This window comes from Panthera leo, chromosome B1, assembly GCF_018350215.1.
Source record: "Panthera leo isolate Ple1 chromosome B1, P.leo_Ple1_pat1.1, whole genome shotgun sequence".
NCBI lineage: Eukaryota > Metazoa > Chordata > Mammalia > Carnivora > Felidae > Panthera > Panthera leo.
The window spans coordinates 184,917,751-184,936,421 of NC_056682.1; the positions used below are offsets into that span (position 1 = coordinate 184,917,751).

General features: G+C 47.9%; 1 protein-coding gene across 1 annotated transcript; it reads right to left on the reverse strand.

Moving 5' to 3' along the window:
- Positions 1 to 3,908: 3,908 nt before the first annotated feature.
- Positions 3,909 to 9,045, reverse strand: SOD3 (superoxide dismutase 3). Its single transcript, XM_042936785.1, has 2 exons — positions 8,857 to 9,045; positions 3,909 to 5,284 (listed from the first exon to the last, which is right to left on the reverse strand). Exon 2 carries the CDS (start codon positions 5,266 to 5,268, stop codon positions 4,528 to 4,530), a length of 741 nt encoding a protein of 246 aa, XP_042792719.1. The 5' UTR covers positions 5,269 to 5,284; positions 8,857 to 9,045; the 3' UTR covers positions 3,909 to 4,527.
- Between the last annotated feature and the right edge of the window lie 9,626 nt (positions 9,046 to 18,671).

An 18,671-nucleotide genomic window follows, 5' to 3' on the forward strand; every position in this document is an offset into this window, starting at 1 on the left:
AAAATTCCAGCACACCTTTGCCACGCTTTTCTCCTGGTTCCATCACTTTCCTGTAGCCCTTGGGATGGCTTGGTATTCGACTTCTCCTTGAAAAAGCCCTCTCTTTGCTCTGCCCTCCGCTTTCATTCTGGACGCCTCCATTTGGAACAATCTCTCTTCATAACACTGAGGGTACCAGCACACAGCTCAGTTAGGATGTCAAAGAGCCAAAAGATTCCCCTTACTTAACTCACTACTTTAATATATTCCTTTTTTCCAGATGTCTTTCTGAACAGAGAAAAATTTGAAATTCCGAGATGCAGTAGAGAGCTCAGTAGTGAATCTAATTAGAAATGAGAAGCAGAAAAATAAGAAGGGCCTGTCTCTCGATATTATGATTGCTCACGAAAACAAAACAAAACAAGTTGATACAGCATGAAGGCAATTTAAGATGATAGATACAGATGTGCTGCCCTACATTTCATATCACCTCTTGAATGGGATTTTTTTTTTATAGGGAAAGTTTGTACAATACTGACAGGTTAGACTTTCTGGAATCTATGTAAACCCAGGAATATATTTTGGATCTTAGCCAAGGCCAGTGATAGCCTATTAAATTTAAAACAATTGGTGAAAGAAAGAAAAGAGAAAGAAAGGAAGGAAAGGAAGGAAGGAAGGAAGGGGAAAGAAAGAAAGAAAAAGAAAGGAAGAAAGAAAGAAAAAGGAAGGAGAAAAGAAAGAAAAAGAAAGAGAAGGAAGGAAAGAAGGAAGGAATGAGAAAGAAGGAAGAAAAGAGAAAGAATGAATGAAAGAAAGAAAAAGAAAAAAGAAAGAAAGAAAAAGAGAAAACCAGCTGCTATTTTGTAGTTTAACTTAAAGACAGAAGTAACTTCTATTCATTTGCAGACTTTGTGTTATTGGATTCTATGACCATCATGTAACATAACTATATATTTTTTTTGTTACCTGAAATAAACATGCAGTAATTTTCCTGATACAGATGATTATCTTTATTATTTGCACCATTCTCCCTCTCCACCCTCACTACAGGCCAGGCATATAGACTGAGCGTTCCTTCTGAACATTTTGTAACAACTTATCCGTTGCAATCTGTCACCTAAAATTATTAGATCGAATGGTACTCATGAAAATTATGGAGAATGTAAAGATTTTATGCATTCCGTCAAAAATGCCAGATCTAAAATCAGTTAGTTTATTTCCTGCAGTCTTTCAAGTTGACCAAAGCACTCACTGATTTGCTCTATTTTCTTACGTTTTTAGTATTTCTGCATATATATATATATATATATATATATATATATGCACTGAAAAGCCCCACTCGGAAAAAAATTCACTGCAATTCTGAGAAAAAGCTTATCCTAAACATCTAAAGATAGCATTTCTAATTATTGTCTACATTGTGTTTAAACTGTGCAAACTCGAGCATTATTCTCACTTTACCAGCTGTGTCTAGGTAGAGTCATTACATCAAACGCTTCTAATTTTACAAAAAGAAATCAAAACAAGTGTGTGTTTAAGTCTCAGTGACAAATGCAAACCCTGTGAGTCAAACAGGCAAACTGATTAGCAAGCTGGCTGGGAAGTCAAAACAGCAAATATAAGGAGATTAACAAAACAGATCTGTAAGATGAGAGGGGTAAAAATAGCTTCCAGGGGCCAAGTGGGGTCCAGTGGGTGGGTCTGGCCACACGCATCAAGTTCTGTGCCCAAAACCAGATGCCTGCCTGTACCACTCACAATCTTCCTCCGTCCCAGAACTCTACCTGCCCTCCCCCAGGAGCGAGGATCAAAGTTCAGCAAGCCAGCCTCTTCACCGGATGCAGAAACTTTCTTTCAAACCTAAGTGGAAGCAACGTTTCCTGTACTTGAATCTTTCTAGTTGCCGGCACTCACTAGGACACAAGGTAGTTCAATCTGTTGGTACGTAGCTATTTTTCTGACATTAGCCATCATTATTAAGTAGACATTTATTAGATACTTAGGTCCTCCCTTTATACAGCTCTCACAAATAACACTTGATTTAATTCTCACAACAATACAATATAATGATCTTATTTTACAGATGAGAAAACCCAGGCCCAGAGAGGTGAAGTGACTTAACTCAGGTCACACAGCTTCTAAAAGTGTGGCGGAGCGGGGGTTCCAAACAGGCCACTTCACCCTTCTATTATTTCCTTTCTTTGTTTTTTTGCCTCTGGAGCCCCATGGAAGAGCTTATCAATCCAATTCCCACCGATGGACCGAAAGAACATGGAATGGGTCTGCTAGGTTACCTCTTTAGTCTTGGAGGGTTGAGGGTCATGAAGAGAGAAACTAAAAACAGAAGATACTATGATCTGAATGTTTGTGCCCCCCCCCCCCCGCCAATTCATACATTGAAATCCTAACCCCCAAAGATGATGGTAACAGAAGGTGACACCTTTTCCCAAAGGTGTCCCAAAGTCATGACGGGGGGAGCCTTATAAAAGAGGCTCAGAGAGATCCCTAACTCCTTCCTCCATGTGAGGACAGAGTGAAAGGCTCTGGGTGTGAACCCCAAAGAGGGCTTTCACCTGACCATGCTGGTGCCATGACCTTGGACTTCCAGTCTCCAGAACTGTGAGAAATGAAGTTCTGTTGTTTATAGGCCACCCAGTCTGGACTTTTCTATGACAGCCCAAATGGACTACGACATAAGGTAAGTGATGAGAAGCACCAGCCTCCTTCTAAAAAAGAAATCCAAACCTCCCTTGATGATCCTGAATTTAACCTATAATCGGGGCGGCGAGTGGAAGATGGGGTGTTGGGCATCCATCCGTGGGGTGTTCATTTCTCTCCACTGTGTGTCCTATGTGCTTCCTGCCTCGTTTTCACCACTTTTAACTGTGGGGATAGGCAAACACATCTGTTGGGATCAGGATATTTAAAGAAGCAGTTTGCTAGTCCCCTTTCAACGCTGATCTGCACAGTTCAAGCGAACGCTTCAAACCAGTGAGAACCAGTTGGTGGAGCAAAGTCACCAGGCAAAACCCTTTCCCTCCAGTTGTCACTTGGGTTCAAGGAAAGATTTGTAAATAACAAGTTAGTCCTAGTAAGCGGTAAAAATAGCCACCGGGGATGGGTTTCTGGCGAAGGTTCCGTTTGACTCACTGCCTCGAGTCTGGGAGGAATGGAAGTCGCAGCTAGAAAGCGGGCCTGCCCAAGGAGCGTAAAAAGTTGTTGGGTGCTTTTATTCCACAAATGAAGGTGGCTACGCATTCTAATCTAGTCTGTGTAGAGATTATAATTTTCAAAAAGACAGGCTGAACATCCAAGTCTTAGTCAATATCAGCCTGCCCATGGGCTTCATTGTTCCAACCGCCTCTGTGTCAAGAAGTCAAGAGAAGCCTTGTCCTTATCCTGACTGTGGAGAAGGCCAGCAACTTCAGATCCCAAAACCAACCGCCCTGTAAACTGCTCTGTCACACTGCTTCACTGGGCCCTCTCCCCACCATCTGGGACCTCAGGCTGCCCTCAGAGGCACATGTGAGGAGACACAGGGCCCAGTGAAGTGGCATTAGCCTTGTGTCACACTGGCGGCCCCAGCATCAGAGCCACCAGGAAGCTTGTTGCAAATAGCTGTCCATCTTTCCCTTTGGATTCCAGCCCAGGATGCCCAGGGTCTTTTGGGTTTTTTTTGTATTGTTTTGTTTTGTTTTTGTTTTTTTCTTTTCTCACTTTCCTGAGTGATCCTGGTGCCCTCCATCTTGGGAGCCACACGGAAGGACAAGATAACCAGAGACCCCACGTCGTGGTCAGCAGATGTAGAGAGAGGAGGATAAGGAGAAATCCTGCCTGTTTTTGGGAAATATCTTTGCTGTTCCCAAATAGTAGCTGAGCCTAGGAGCAGAGCCTCAAACAAACAAACAAAAGTAACCAAGGCCCCAGTGCAAGACTGAATTGCTGAGTTTTAATATGCAACACGAAGACTGCCAATCGGCCTCTCTGTGGGTGGCAGCGGGCGAGCAACAGCCGAGGACACGGGGAAGGGGCGCCTAACTGCAGGCTGCATGTGCTGGCATGGTGTGTGAGAGGTCGGGGGTCGGCGGTAGGGGTGAGGGGCTAGGTGACCTCAGGAAGGGTCTCAGAGCTCCTAGAAGGACTCTAAGGGGTGGGAGGAGTTGAGTCCTTAGGGCATAGCAGGATTGGTTCAGGGCTCCTGGAATGAGGGTAGAAAGGAACCTGGGGTGGGGGTGGGGGATCCGGGAGGGTAGGTGGGTTATTTCAATACGTCCAGGGCTCCTCAGAGCTCGAGATGGGGGTCTCAGAGGGCACGGCCTGCCCTCTGGATGCGGAGGGGTGTCACCGCATACGTGGTTGGAGGCCTCAGGGTGCAGGGGATTTTCGGGGAGACCTCAGCCGCGCAGAACTGGGACCCGGGGCGAGAAGGTGTCTCTGGGAGCTGGGGGGAGAAAGTCAAGGCCGGCAGGGGGCAGGTGCCTGGCGCGCGGAGGAGCGGCGGGGCCCGCAGGGGGTCTCCGCCGGCCCCGCCCCGGGCGAGGGGCGCGCTCAGACGGCCTTGCACTCGCTGTCCCGCCGCCGCTTCCGGCGCTCGGCGTGCTCCTGCGCCTGGCGCGCCCAGGGCAGCGGCCCGCACACGCCCACCACGCAGCAGGCGAGCCGGGGCCCCGCGTTGCCGTTCTCCACGCTGGCCGCGTTGCCGCCGCGGCCCAGGTCGTCCTCGCCCGCGTGGACCACCACGGCGCGGCCCACGATCGAGTGCGGGCCGAAGAGCGAGGCGGCCAGGCCGCCGCGGTACTTCCAGAGGCGGCCGTCGCGCACGGCGAAGTTGCCGAAATCGCCCGGGTGCTGCGGGTGCGGCACGGCCCGCGGGTTGTAGTGCGCGCCGGTGGAGTCGCAGCCCTGGCTCAGGTCCCCGAACTGGTGCACGTGGATGGCGCGGCTGGAGTTGTTGGGCTCGGCCGGGAAGCCCTCCAGGTCGAAGAAGGCCTCGAGCCGGGCGCCGGGCACCTGCTGCCGGAAGAGCACGAGGCCGCTCACCCGGGGCTGCGCCGCGTCCAGCGTGGCCGACGGCTGCACCCGGCAGGCGGCGTGGAGCGCGGCGTCCGGGCGGTCGCCCGCCGCCTGCCGCTGCGTCATCTCCTGCCAGATCGCCGTCACTTTCTCGTGCATGTCGCGGATCTGCGCCGCCGTGCTGGAGCCGGGCTCCTCCGGGTCCGGGTCGGACCAGGCGCGCGAGGCGCGGGCCGCCAGCAGCAGGTAGGCACACAGCAGCGCCGGCGCCAGCATGGCCGGAGTCGGGCACCTGCGGGCGCCCCCAGGGGTGGAGCAGAGCGAGCCTTAGTCCCTGGCAACGTGAGGACCCCCGACCCCAGGGGCTTCCTCGCCCAGCGCGCATTCCTGCCTTGGCCCCGTGCCTTTCTGGGCCTGCTATGCTCCGGGACCTGGATCAGGTGCTGTGCTTGTAAAGATGGCTTTGACACAGTCTCAAGCAACTCATGGGGATCTTTCCGAGCCGTCGGGGTGATCATGGCCCTCTCAAGTCCTGTCTGCATCACTTGGAGGAAGTCATGGGGCAATGGGGGGAGAGTCTCAGGGCACATAAGGATGACCCTTCCAGACCTCCCCCCCCCCCCCCCCATCACGCCACCCCACCCCCTGCCACCCTGGCTGAGCATCCTCCTGTACAGACCAGTTAAGACTTGCTACCCCTCATTCTCGGCCCTTAGACTAGCCGTGCCCTCTCCGAAGTGTCCTGCCCCCTCTTCTCTGCCGGGCACAGCAGACTTGAAGACAGAAACTCGGTTTTCCTCCTCATCAGCCCCAGCACCTGGGCCCACACCTGGCTGTAGGAGACATTTAATATGTGATTGTTGAATGAGGACTTTACCGAGGGACAGGCATGTCATCAAGTCATTCTAACACCATCCTGTGATTGGAGATGGATGAGCTCTGGGCTGGGGAAGGACAGAGAAAGTAGTACCCATCCTGCCAGGGGAACGCCAGGAACGCTTCCCCAGAGGAGATGACGTTTGAGCTTGGTCTCCCACGACAAGCCGTTTTTGAGCTGAACCAGACTGGAGACTCCTTTCAGGCAGGAGGCACACCCTGACCTGTTCACAGCCTGTGAAGGGACACGGCATGTCTAAGGGACGGGGGGAGATTTTGTGTGGGAGAAGTAGAGACAGACAGAGGGAGAGGAGTTGCCCAGTTGCAGCAACCCCGATGGGAACCAGTGAAGGCCTTCACCAAGGTGGAGGCAGCAATGCCGGAGGGGTATGGACTTGAGAGACATCTTGGATAGCACGGACAGTGGGGGGGGGAGAGGGGGGCACGAGCCGGCGCGATGACTGAGTAGCCAGCAGGGGAGACTGGGCTGGGCCCATGGACAGAGGCCCCGAGAGGACAGCAGGGAGGGTGAGTTCAGCCGAGCCCCCGGGGGTGAGAGTCTGGTCGGTGACGCACGTGGGGTGTTTGGTAGACATTCGGAAACACGGGTCTGGCACTTGGAAAAGGCAGCGTCACTGGGAGGGGTTTTCCGTGTCGACTGCACCTCACATTCCGGTTCATAAAAGTCACGTGCCCAGGCCTTGCCCGAGAGCTTCTGATTCAGCGGGCATGGATTATCATTTTTGTAAAGCTCCATCAGAGATTCTGGGACCCAGCCAGAGCTTGAGAGTCAAACACAGGTTCAAATCCCAGTTCTAACGTTTGCTCATGGCGATATTGTGGGGGAGTTACTGGCTCTGTCTTAGCTACCTGTAAAATAGGGTGATGTCACCACGGATCACGGCGAGGATTAAATGAGGTATTATACGGCAGGCCAGTTTCATGTTTTTAAGCGCATCCTCAGGGATCAGGTCAGCGGCACTTTCAAGGGTCTTCTCCCGCCCCACAGCAGGTACCATTTTAAAAGCAAACTCTGGGGTTGAGGATTTTTTTCTTCCCGTAACCGTTACAGAAAGGCAGTCTAGTATGGTGAGTACAAGAAGGGGTTCTGGAACTCACTGTCTGAAGCCTGCCTCTGCCACTTACTCTCTGAGGGTTTAGTTATTTTTATTGCACAGTTAGGAAGAGCAACTGCCGGACTGAAAACTGGTGGGGCTCCAGCTCTTTCCTGAGCCTCAGTGTGTTTTTTGTTTTTTGTTTTTTGTTTTTGTCTGCAAATGGGGATAATAATACATACCTCAGGGGCTGGCTGAGACTTCAGGGAGACAGTTCGAATCGTTAACATTTATCGAACACGCAGAAGCGCTGTTAAAAAGCACTTTGGATATGTTAATTCGTATAAGTCTTCCAGGAACCCTATGGGGTAGGTGTCACTGTTATCCCCATTCCAAAGGGCAGGAAACTGAGGCACAGAGAAGCAAGTGTCTCGCCCGAAGTTACACAACGAATAGCTGAGGGCAAGATTTAAAAGTGTGTGGTCCAAGCCAAGGCTTAGCCACTACACCGAATGGCTCTCAAGTCGAAGGCACTTAGCATAGAGCCTGGTTGGTAGAAAGTTCCTAGTATATGGCGACTCGTAGCGACCAGAGGGAAGCTGCTGATAGAAGTTTCGGGACAGGGGCACCTGGGTGGCTCACTAGGTTCGGCATCCAGCTCTCAGTTTCAACTCAGGTCGTGATCTCACAGTTTGTGGCACCGAGTCCCTTGTCGGGATCTGTACTGACAGCGTGGAGCCTGCTTGGGATTCTCTCTCTTCCTCTCTCTCTCCCTCCCCTGCTCATCATGCTCGCGCTCTCTCTCTCTCTCCCTCCCTCTCTCAAAAAGAAACATTAAAAAAAAAAAAAAAGGAGAAGAAGTTTCAGGACAATCAGGTGAGAGATGCTATTGAAGCCGTGACAGGAGGACGTGATTGCCCGGGAAGGGCTCCCAGGAGGAGTGGCGGGAAGGTAGGAGAAGCCCAGAAAGTGAGGTCCAGGGAACCACCACCTCAGACACGGCCTGGTAAGGGGTTACCGCCCTGGAGCCCCAGGGAGCAGGAGCGGAAGTGGGGGACCGTCCCAGGCCTCAGCCTCAAGCTGTCCACCATCATTGCCTCCCCCAGCCCCGCTGGCCGTCCTGCCCCCCAGGACGGCTCTGCCAGTTGGAAAACTCTTCCTTAAAAACAGAACAAAAACAGATGGGCGCGGGGTGTGTCGATGAAGCTTTTTTTCAGAATTGGCTGGGTAATAATTAACATTTTAAGGAGAAAAAACATATCTTCCTCCACCTCAGGTGAGCCGGGACTCCTTGGTTCTCAACCTGGACTTCTACGTCCTGAGGCCGGTCCCCGGGAGGCTCCCCTTTCTCACACACACACCGTGTCCCCCTGAGATCGAGCTGTGAAGGACCAAGTGGTTTCGGGGGGCCTTGCTATGTGCCTGGTCTGGAAGGGAAGACAGGTCATTGGAGAAAGAGGTCAAAGGAAGCCACCAGGCCTGTGCCTCCTTCCTGGGTCTGGATCTGGGAAGACGGTGACCCTTCTGACCTCTTCCCCGTGTTCCGGTCCCTCGGCCCACTCCCAGAAGGAGCCCTGGACGTGAGCCTGAACCGGCCAGGAGACCCCCCTCTGTGCCTCCGCCAACCGAGCAGGTGGTTCTGCAGGAGGAGGTCCTGGGAGAGGCGGCCTTCCTCACTCGGGATCACTCCTGACCCTAAAGTCCACTGGGACTGGCCTCCGCGGTGCAAAGGACAACAGCTCCTTTCTCCCCGGAGGCCTCCCTCACCCCTTCCCCACCTCCCCGCTCGTCCCCTCCCCAGCAGCCAGGTTCTGTCATTAGATGATCAGTCGCTTTCCCAAGAAGCGCCCCCCCCCCATGCCCCGCCCCAGTTTCAGACTCTTAAACAAACGCGCTCTGGGAAGAAGGAAACGAACTCCAACTTGGCACCCACCTTTCCCGCTCTTCCAAGAGAGCTTTCCTCCTGAGAAGCGGGGAGCTGCACCCAGCGTTCGCAGGAATGCAGGCTGGCTCCTGAGGCCGGGCTGTTTGCGGGCAGCGAGGGGAAGCCGGCCCATGGGAGTGGTCACGGCGGGGAAGGAAAGAAGGCCATTGGACTGACTTCGCGACGGAATGTAGGCCAGGTCCCCCGTCGTCTGATTGCCTCACCTCCTCCTCTGACTCCACCCGCCTCCGTCTCCACCTCCGCCCTCCCCAGCCCCCGGGCTCGGGCTCCCTGGCCTGTTGTTCCTTCCTGTGACTCCACTGAGTGGCGCCCAGACGGAGCCAGTGACCTTCAGCCGGCAGCAGGGGGATAAGAAGTAGACAGAAAGCAGCCTGTTTGGAGAGATGTACAATGGTCTCTTTCTTGAGCGGCCTTTAGCTCTTCCCTGATTTCCTCAGCTGTTGACTTATTTTTGCTCGATGCTACCAAGAAGGGAATGGGCCCCTTGCAGATACACGTGGTGTTTTCGTCCCAGAGCCTTTGAGAGGTGAGAGGCAGGAGGGTGGGGGGGGGCCGTGCACTCCGGCTGCCCAGGCCCCGCTGTGTCACATCCTGACTTTGCTCTGGGACCAGCTCCCCCGGGACCTCCCTTTCATCATCTGTAAAATGGGGATATGATGTCAACCCGGCGGCTGGCACACAATCAAACTCCTCAGCAATCATCATCACTGTTGTCGCTTTATTATTAAAGTTCTCGAGGAGTCTTTGGAGAGTATGTGGCCCAGGGCACCACGAGCCTTTTCCACATCCCCCCCTCCCCCAGTGGCCTTCCTTCCTTTGCTGCCATCATCTTTTCTCAATCACAGCAGCACTTTCCTGAAATAGCAGCTTTTCTCTCCCAGAAAAGCCCACATGGGAGAAGGCAGTCCTGTCTGCCTGCTTGTCCACCCTCCAGCCTTCTTTCCTTCAACAAATGTTCTGTGGGTGCTCACTCCATGCTGGGTGCCCAAACCTGCAGGAGCCCCTGCCCTCTGGGGGTTTGTAGTCTGGGAGGGAACAGTGGTGTCGACAGATCCATCCAGTACAGAGTGAAGAGTGAGGCTGCAAAGGGACGGGCAGGGCCCCTAGAGACCCAAATACTAGTCCTGGCAGCCGGAAAGCTTGTTCAAAATCTTAGATTCTGGGCCCCACCCGAGGCTGAGTGAATCAATTGCCAGCTTCCTAGAACTGTTTGTTTGTTTGCTTGTTTTTTCAAGGTGGTCATTCTGGCGGGCAGCCAGCTCTGGGATCTTCTGTTCGCCCCCATCCTTCCTTTGGCAACGGCACCTCAGTTTTCTGCATTTTCATTCCATGCAGGTGGAATTGACTTCATCCCTCACTCCAGAGGTGGGCTTGTGACTCATCAAAACATTGCATTGGTTCCAGGATAATTCACGCAGAGCCAGTGAAATGTAATGCCACTTCTGCCGGGACTTTTAGAAAGACTGGAGTTCTAGCCACCCCCTGGCCCCCACTGGGGGAGAACCCAGCTGAAGACTGGGCCAATGTGGAGGGAAGTGGAATAAAAGGTGAGTGAAATCGTGACTCAGGGGCAGAGTTTGCACCCCTGGATCTAGCCGTACCTGAAGCTCTGTTTTTTTTACGTCAGTCAATACGTTCTCATTTTGCTCAAGTTGTCTGGGTTGGGTTTTCCGAACTGGCAACTGAACACTTTGCGGAACACACTTTCTCATACGGTATTTTATGTAACGTTTGTATTCATGGTGTGGGATGGGCGTTAGCTTGCCCACTTGGTAGATAAGGAAAATGAGGTTTGGAAAGAATCCGGAAGGGGCCCGAGGTTGCAGAGCCTAGAAAGTGGCAAAGTCGAGAGCTCAACTCAAGACTCTGATCCCTAAAGCCTGACTCCTTAATCGTTACACTTTACTACCTCGCAGGCTGAGAGATGAAAGAAAGAGACAACAGGTGAGCCGGCCCCCCATGTCTGTCTCCTCGCATCAGTGACTGCCTTGCAGCCAGACGCTGAACTGCTGACCTCTCTTTCTTTTCACGTCGGTTAATGTCTAATACAACAACCGAAAAAATCAAGGGAGTGTTGTAAAAGCAGCAGTATTAGAAAATGCAGTCCGAGGTACTCCTGTCTGTGTAGAAGAGATCTCTGCTAGAGAACTTTGAACTTCTTTTGTGCAGGGACACGATTATAGTTTCCTTTTCATTGTGTTCAGAAAACGCATAGAACAAAATTCCACCAGGAAATAAAGCGGTTCCCACGAGGAGAAAACTTTTCGAAGCAGTGATTAGGGTCTCCAGGTGGCGTCCCTAAAAGGCCAGATTCTGTGTGATGATAGTTTAACCCAACCCGAGTACTTTAGACACGCCTGAGAAGACTCCCAACTGTGTCTTGCCGCCTCAGGTTGGCCCAGACACCCCAGAGGGAGGGAAACGGAGTCAGGGAACGACAGGGTCTAAGTTTGGATCTGGGTCATTTTGTCCAAACACATCAAGGTAATACAGGGGCAAGGAGGTCCTTGTTAGTAAGATTGGGCAAAGAAGCATCATTCTTAGTGATAGCAATAAACTAATAGCATCTAGCATTTATTAAAGTGGCTCCTGTGTGCCGGGCACTTGTTAAACAATTTGTGTGCACCTTTGCGTCCCCGTGAATAGTGAAAAGGCGGGCCTACGCCGCCGGCCGACTCCATCTTGTTCTGTGTCCTTCACCTAGACCGCGCCTCCTCCCCTTGAGTAACCTCCCGCTCACCCGTTCAAACTTCCTGATCAAAACACGCCCAGCGACCTGCGTAACAGGACTCCGACCCTTCCCCAGCCAATCGGCCGAGGCCACGACCCTTCCCCAGCCAATCGGCTGAGGCCACAGCCATTACCTCACCAACTGCCCCTAGGCCCCTATAAAACCTTTGTGCTTTTGAAACTCGCTCTCTCTCCCCGGTATCTCACCGCTGCGTCGGTGCAGGTAGGGGATTGAGCTCGAGCTAGCTCAAATAAGGGCTCTTTTGCTTTTGCATCGGACTCGGCTCCCTGGTGGTCTTTGGGGATCACGAATTCTGGGCATAACAAATAGCCCCGCTCCTCAGTGAAGAAGGGAGATTGCATTCTGGGTCCGTGGAGCATTCTGGCAAGTTTCCTCTTCCCTGTGAACGCGTCACCCTTCCGCTCACAGGTCAGGACAATGTGTGCGAATCAGAAGGTAATGAAAGCCAGTCAGAACCAGGACCTTCTCAACTAATTACACTTGGCTGGCCATGTGACGAGAATGACCAATGATAGGACACGACAGCGGTGCCTTTTCCGACCAGAAGGCTAGGGTGTGCGAAGGAAGTTACTCTCAGGAAAGCACCAGAGTGAGACCCTTCCAGGGGAAGCTCTGCACTCGCCCTGACCCTGCCTCTGGTTCCCCTTCCTGCCCATATCTGCGAGAGGAAACAGGTCATTCCTGCTTTACCTACCGTCTGAAAACAAGATAGCAGCGTGAATAACCAAAAAGCACATCGGGCGTGGTGCCTCCTTCCTCAAAATAATCGCACAGTGTATTCCTCTTGGGAAAAGGGAAGCATTTTCAGCTTACTTTCTCGTCATACTTTAAAAAAAAACTTGCCAAGCGCAACGGCCACACCTGCCCCTCCCTCTTCTTGCTTCCTCCCCCCACCCCCCCCCACTGTAGAAGCTGGAAAGTCAGACACTTGCTTTCACCCAGGGGCACTCATGGGACCCAGTAATCCGGCAGTGAGATCCAGAACCTGATGTCGCTTTGGGGAAGGCAGAATTTTAAAAGGGGCAGAAATGGTTGGTGCCGCCTCTTTCCTCTTGCTCTTGCCTTGAACGTGGGTGCGACGTCTAACGACGCGGCAGCCACGTTGGGACTGCGTGTCGGCAAGAGTGAGAACAGAAGCCAACAGAGGGGAAAGATGGAAAGAATCTAGGTCCTCAGAAACCTCATTGAAAACGTGGTGAAAAAAAGAAAAAACTAAATGAAACCCAGTGCCCCACTGAGCACCTTAACCAACACCCGTGCAACTCTAGTCTTCTTGTTCTAGGAGAAAAGAAACCTCAAATACGTTCTCCTGTTAGTGAGATTCTGTTATTTGCAGCCAAATTCATGCCCAACTGATACGGTTAGATGCCAGACCCTTCGGTGGGCATCATGACTAGGAACTTTTAGAAATCAGAGCCTTCCTTCAAGCAGCCTGTAGTCTATTCGGAGAGACCTATATATGAGAGACCAAAGCATACTCCTATAGGGAGGATATGGTCACTCACATATTTTACAGATAAGGAAATAGACTCACAGGAGTTAACTGACTTGTCCAGTGTCATACCTATAGGTACAGAGGAGGGACTTATGACCAGGTGGCTGAGCTGTCAGGCTCTTGACCTTGTACCTCACCAGTTTTGAGGCTCCATTCACCATCTCTTCTTCACTTTTCCCATGCTGTCACACACACACACACACACACACACACACACACACACACACACACCCTGCAACCTCACCCTGAAGAAGCAATACTGTCCTCACTCAAGACCCTAGAATGACCAAACTAACAGAAAAGATGGGCAGAAAAACTCCTCAGGAACTTATGCAAAAAGCACAAACGTCGCGACATGTAGAGAGTGAAATCTAGAGACAAAGGCGATAGAATATTCTCTACTGCTAGGGTTATGGAAAATTGTTGCTGGAAGCAGCTATAGAGAAAAGAGAGGTCCTCTGACTCAGCTTCTGTCCTAGAAGAGAAATTAGAAAATCTACATGCTAACAGGATTCAAAAAGCCTTAGAATCAAGGCCCGGGAACGAAAATAGGGAAGCAGCCATGTGATTCATTCAGAAAACAAATCCAAGATGGTTCTGGCCCTTCTTAAGTGATGGTTCCAAAGGGAGTGGGTTGGAACCCCCATCAGAGCTTCCAAATCACTGTCGCCCACCAGGCCCACTGATGGGGGCAGCAGCATCTGGAAGATTGGGACAGTTAGAGTAGTTAATAAATTGAATTAATTTTGGAGCAATCTAATAAAGTCATGAACCTCCTCATAGTGCTTCTGGGCCCTGGCCCAGATGTACAGGGCACCACCTTGCCCTCTCTGGAAAGAACAGGAAAGATAAAGTCGGGTCTTAATGACATTCTGCTCACAATGGAGAGGTGAGAGGATCTACTGGTGGCTCCAACCAGGGACCAAGACATGGAACTTTTTGAGTGTTTCCCTCAACTTTTGTCCATCACGGTGTAAGAAGGTTTTCACGTTGGTCTTTCTCCACAAAACGTACATCAAATATAGGAGTTTATCTCTCATTGGCCTATTTCCCTCAAAAGCCAAGGCAAAAGAGATGGGATCTAACTATTGGTTCAGCTATTTTATTTTACTTATGGAGACATGCTTAATAATCAGAGCATTGTTCTAGTTGGGTTTTATCTATCCGAATAAAGTTGTCTTTTCATTTGTGAGCATATATTCATTATATAATCACTAGTATAGACTTGAAATTGCTTTTGCAGCTGAGAGCAGCTATTTGTAAAAGAAAATGGCTATGCATAGCCTGAAACCAGCCTCCCTTTTCTTAATTCTAACCCTCAAAGTTAGATCATCTCAAACGGAACTTGAATATTTACTGTAACAGGAATTGAAAATTCCTGTGGGGGCCAGACAGGTTATACAATGAATAAAATAGGCCAAGTGCATGCCCTTTCCTTTTTGCCTTTAAACACACAGCCTTCTTATTTACCTCGTGTCTTCATATTGTAGTGGAGATCTTTATCTGAAGAAATATTTGCAGCTCGTTGAAAAATAGCAATCCAGCCCCCGGTGCGTGGGCAGAACGCAAGATGCCAAGTCTGTTGGGGGCAGGGGCAGCCCAGCCATGTGCTGCCATATTGGAATGCAGCCCATTACCGCCAGATCTTCCACTCCTCAAGAGACGCCAGAGATTCAGATTTCCACGTGATACCTCTCATTTTTTAGAAAGTAGTTAAGGGGCACCTGGGTGACTCAGTCGCTTAAGCATCTGACTTCGACTCGGGTCATGATCTCACCGTTCGTGAGTTCGAGCCCCACATCAGGCTCTGTGCTGACAGCTCATAGCCTGGAGCGTGCTTCAGATTCTGTGTCTCCCTCTCTCTCTCTACCCCACCGCCCCCCTCACACTCTGTGGCCCCCTCTCTCTCTAAAACAAATAAACATTAAAATTTTTTTAATTAAAAAAAATTAAGAAGTAGTTCATTAGGATTATTTGCTGCCTACAAGAGTTACATATGAAATATAAAGACACAGATAGGTTGGCAGTAAAAGGATGGAAAAAAGATATACCATGTGAACAGTAAGCATAAAATGAGCATGGTTGTCTTAATAGCAGATACGGTAGATGTCAAGGCAAAGACTGTTGCCATGGTCACAGAAATTGAACAGCTCATGATGATAAAGGCACATTTATCAGAAAGACAATAATCCTCAGTGTTTATCTCTCTAATAGCAAAGCCTTGAAATACATTAGGCAAAAACTTACAAAGCTAAAGAGAGAAATAAATCCACAATCATAGTTGTATATTTTTAACATACTCTCTTACTAGTTGATAGAAGAAATAGTATTTAGATTATCTGAACATTATCAACCAACATGACTGAAATGATATTTTCCCAAGAATTCAGAATAAGTGTTCTTTTCAAGTTTACACGAAATGTTCACCAAGATAGACCGTGTCCTAGTCTGTCTTGTTTCATTAAATTTGAAAAGGTTAAAGCTTTACAGACTATGTTATCTGGTTGCAATGAAGTAAGAAATGGAAATCAGTAACACTGAGAGATCTAGAAAATCCCCAAATGCATGGAAATTAAATCATGCACACTAAATAATCTGTGAGTCAAAGAACCCATAAGAGAAATTAGAAAAGATTTCTGAGTGAGTCATAATGAAAGGAACATACCAAAATTTGTGGGATGTAGCCAAAGCAGTTTTGAGAGGAAAATGTATAATTTTAAATGCCTAGAAAAATACAAAGGTTTAAATGTTATGAAGCTATAAAAGTAGCAGCAAATTAAACCCAATGTATATAGAAGGAAAGAAATAGGAACGTAAATCAATGGAATTCAGAACAGATAAACATTACAGAAAGTTAAAAAAGCCAAAGGTAGCTTCTTTGAAGATTATACAATTGATAAAGCTCTAGCAAGACTAATTAAAAGAGAGAGAAATCTGAATTACCATTGCGAGAAATAAAAAAGGCATATCACTTCATGTCCTATAGCCTACAAAAGGATAAGGAAATATTTTGAACAAATTTATGGTTATAAATGCAATATAGCCCCATATATTTAAAGTCTATTTCCTAATTAAAAAATTTTTTCCCACAAAGAAAAGTATAGTCCACATGGATTCACTGGTGAATTCTACCAAACGCTTATCAAATATTTGAGAAGTTACACCAAACTTACACAAACTCTTGCAGAGAAGAAAGGAGAAAATTCTTCTCACTTCATTTTATGAGGCTCGCATAACCCTGAAACCAAAATCTTGATAGACCAATATCCCTCATGGGCCTGAGAAAAATAATAGCAAAAGAAATCCAGAAAATATATGTGGAAAATATATCATGGCCAAGTACAATTTATCTCAGAAATGCAAGATTGGTTTAACATTTGAAGACTCACGGATGCAATTCACCACATTAACAGAATAAAGAAGAAAAATATTTTATTTTCGTGATAAAAAACTGTTAGCAAACTAGAAATAGAGGGGACCTTCCTCGATTTTATTAAAGGCAGCTATGAAAAACTTACGGGTACTTGCATACTTACTGGAGAAATCTTGACCGCTTTCCACTTAGATAGGGAACAAGGCAAGGATATTTGCTTTCTCCACCTCCATTCAACATTGTAGTAGAAGTCTAGCCAGGGCAATATGACAAGACAAAAACATAATAAAAAGCATGGATATTGAGAGAGAAGAAAGTAAACATACAAACGTCACGACTATCTACATAGGAAAGTCGAAGGGCTATTAAAAAAACACTACTATGAATAACAAGAGAACTTAAGGTCATATAATACAAAGTCAGAAAATAAAAATCAGTTGGAACTTTATATACTAGCAACAAACAATTGAAAATAGAATAGATACTATTTATAACAGCACCAAAGAAGAAAATACTTAGCGATAAATTTGGGAAAGAATTTAAGACCTCTGTACTTAACATGTACAAAATGCACACAAATGCAAAATGTTTCTGAGAGATATTAACGTAGATGTAAAAGCGGGTATTCCATATTCACGAATGATAAGATTCAGTATTGTCAAGATGTCCATTATCTGACTGTAATTCTAGTCAAAATCTCAGCAGACTTATTTGTAGAAATTGAAGAAGTGGCTTCACATCGTACGTAGAAAAGCAAAGGATCTATGGGGCGCCTGGGTGGCTCAGTAGGTTAAGCGTCCGACTTCGGCTCAGGTCATGATCTCACAGTCTGTGGGTTCGAGCCCCGCATCGGGCTCTGTGCTGACAGCTCAGAACCTGGAGCCTGTTTCATATTCTGTGTCTCCCTCTCTCTCTCTGACCCACCCCTGTTCATGCTCTGTCTCTCTCTGTCTCAAAAATCAATAAACGTTAAAAAAAAAAAAATTAAAAAAAAAAAAAGAAAAGCAAAGGATCTAGAATTGCTAAAATAATTCTGAAAAAAAAAGTTCACAGACTAATACTACCTGACTATTGTAAGACTTTAGAATAGGAGGTAAATCTTTGTGACCCTCAAGAGGGTAACGATTGCTTAATAGAAGGACGACAAGCAGAAGCCATAAGAGAAGAAATGGACAAACGGACTTCATCTTAAGTAAAAATGACACCCCTGTGAAACTGAAAAAACAAATCACAGCCTGGGAGAAAATATTCCTAATACCTAGATCTACCAAAGGATTTGTATCGAGAATATATAAAGAACTCTCAGAACATAAGAAGAAGAAGAAAGATGACCCAATTTTAAAAACAGATCAAAGAATTTAACCAGTGGCTTCACAAAAGAAGATATATAAATATAAGTGTCTTTATTGGTCATCATGAAAATGCAAAACAAAATCACGATCGAATGCCCCTTGATCAGTGTGCCTGCTAAAAATAAAAAGACTGACAATGTAAACGTTGGTGAAGACGTAGATTAACTAAAACTTACATTTTGGTGGGAGTATAAAACAGTACAACCACTTTGGAAAACTGCAAGTTTCATATAGGGTTAAATACATATTTAACATGTGATCTGATTTTTTCCCCTAGATATTTACTCAAGGGAAACAAAAATGGATGCCTATACAAAGACACAAGAGTATATGTAAGAGCTTTAATTGTAAGTTCTACTGGAAACATCACAAATGTTCATCAGCAGGTGAATAGATCATTTGTGTTATATTTCCACAGTTGAATGTTGTTCAGAAATAAGAAGCTGTTGGCACATACAACAATGTGGGTGGACCTCAACACTATTTAACCCTGAGTGACAGAAGCCAGACACAAAATAGTGCATACTGTATGATTCTGTTCACATGAAGTCCTGGAACAGCTCAACTAATCTATTATCATAAAAGTCAGAATCGTGAAGGGGTTAGGGTACAGGGGCATTGGATATGAGTGTGTTAGACTTGGCTGCAGAGGGACTTGAGAAGTTTCTCTAGGGTGATGAGGTGTTCTATATACAGAATATTGAATATGGGATGCTTACGTGAGGGTTTACATTTGCCAAAGATCATGCATTTTATTGCTTGTAAGTTATACTTTAATAAATTTGGAAAGCAGAAACGTTTGCAAATGGCCTGATAACAAGGTTGGCAGCT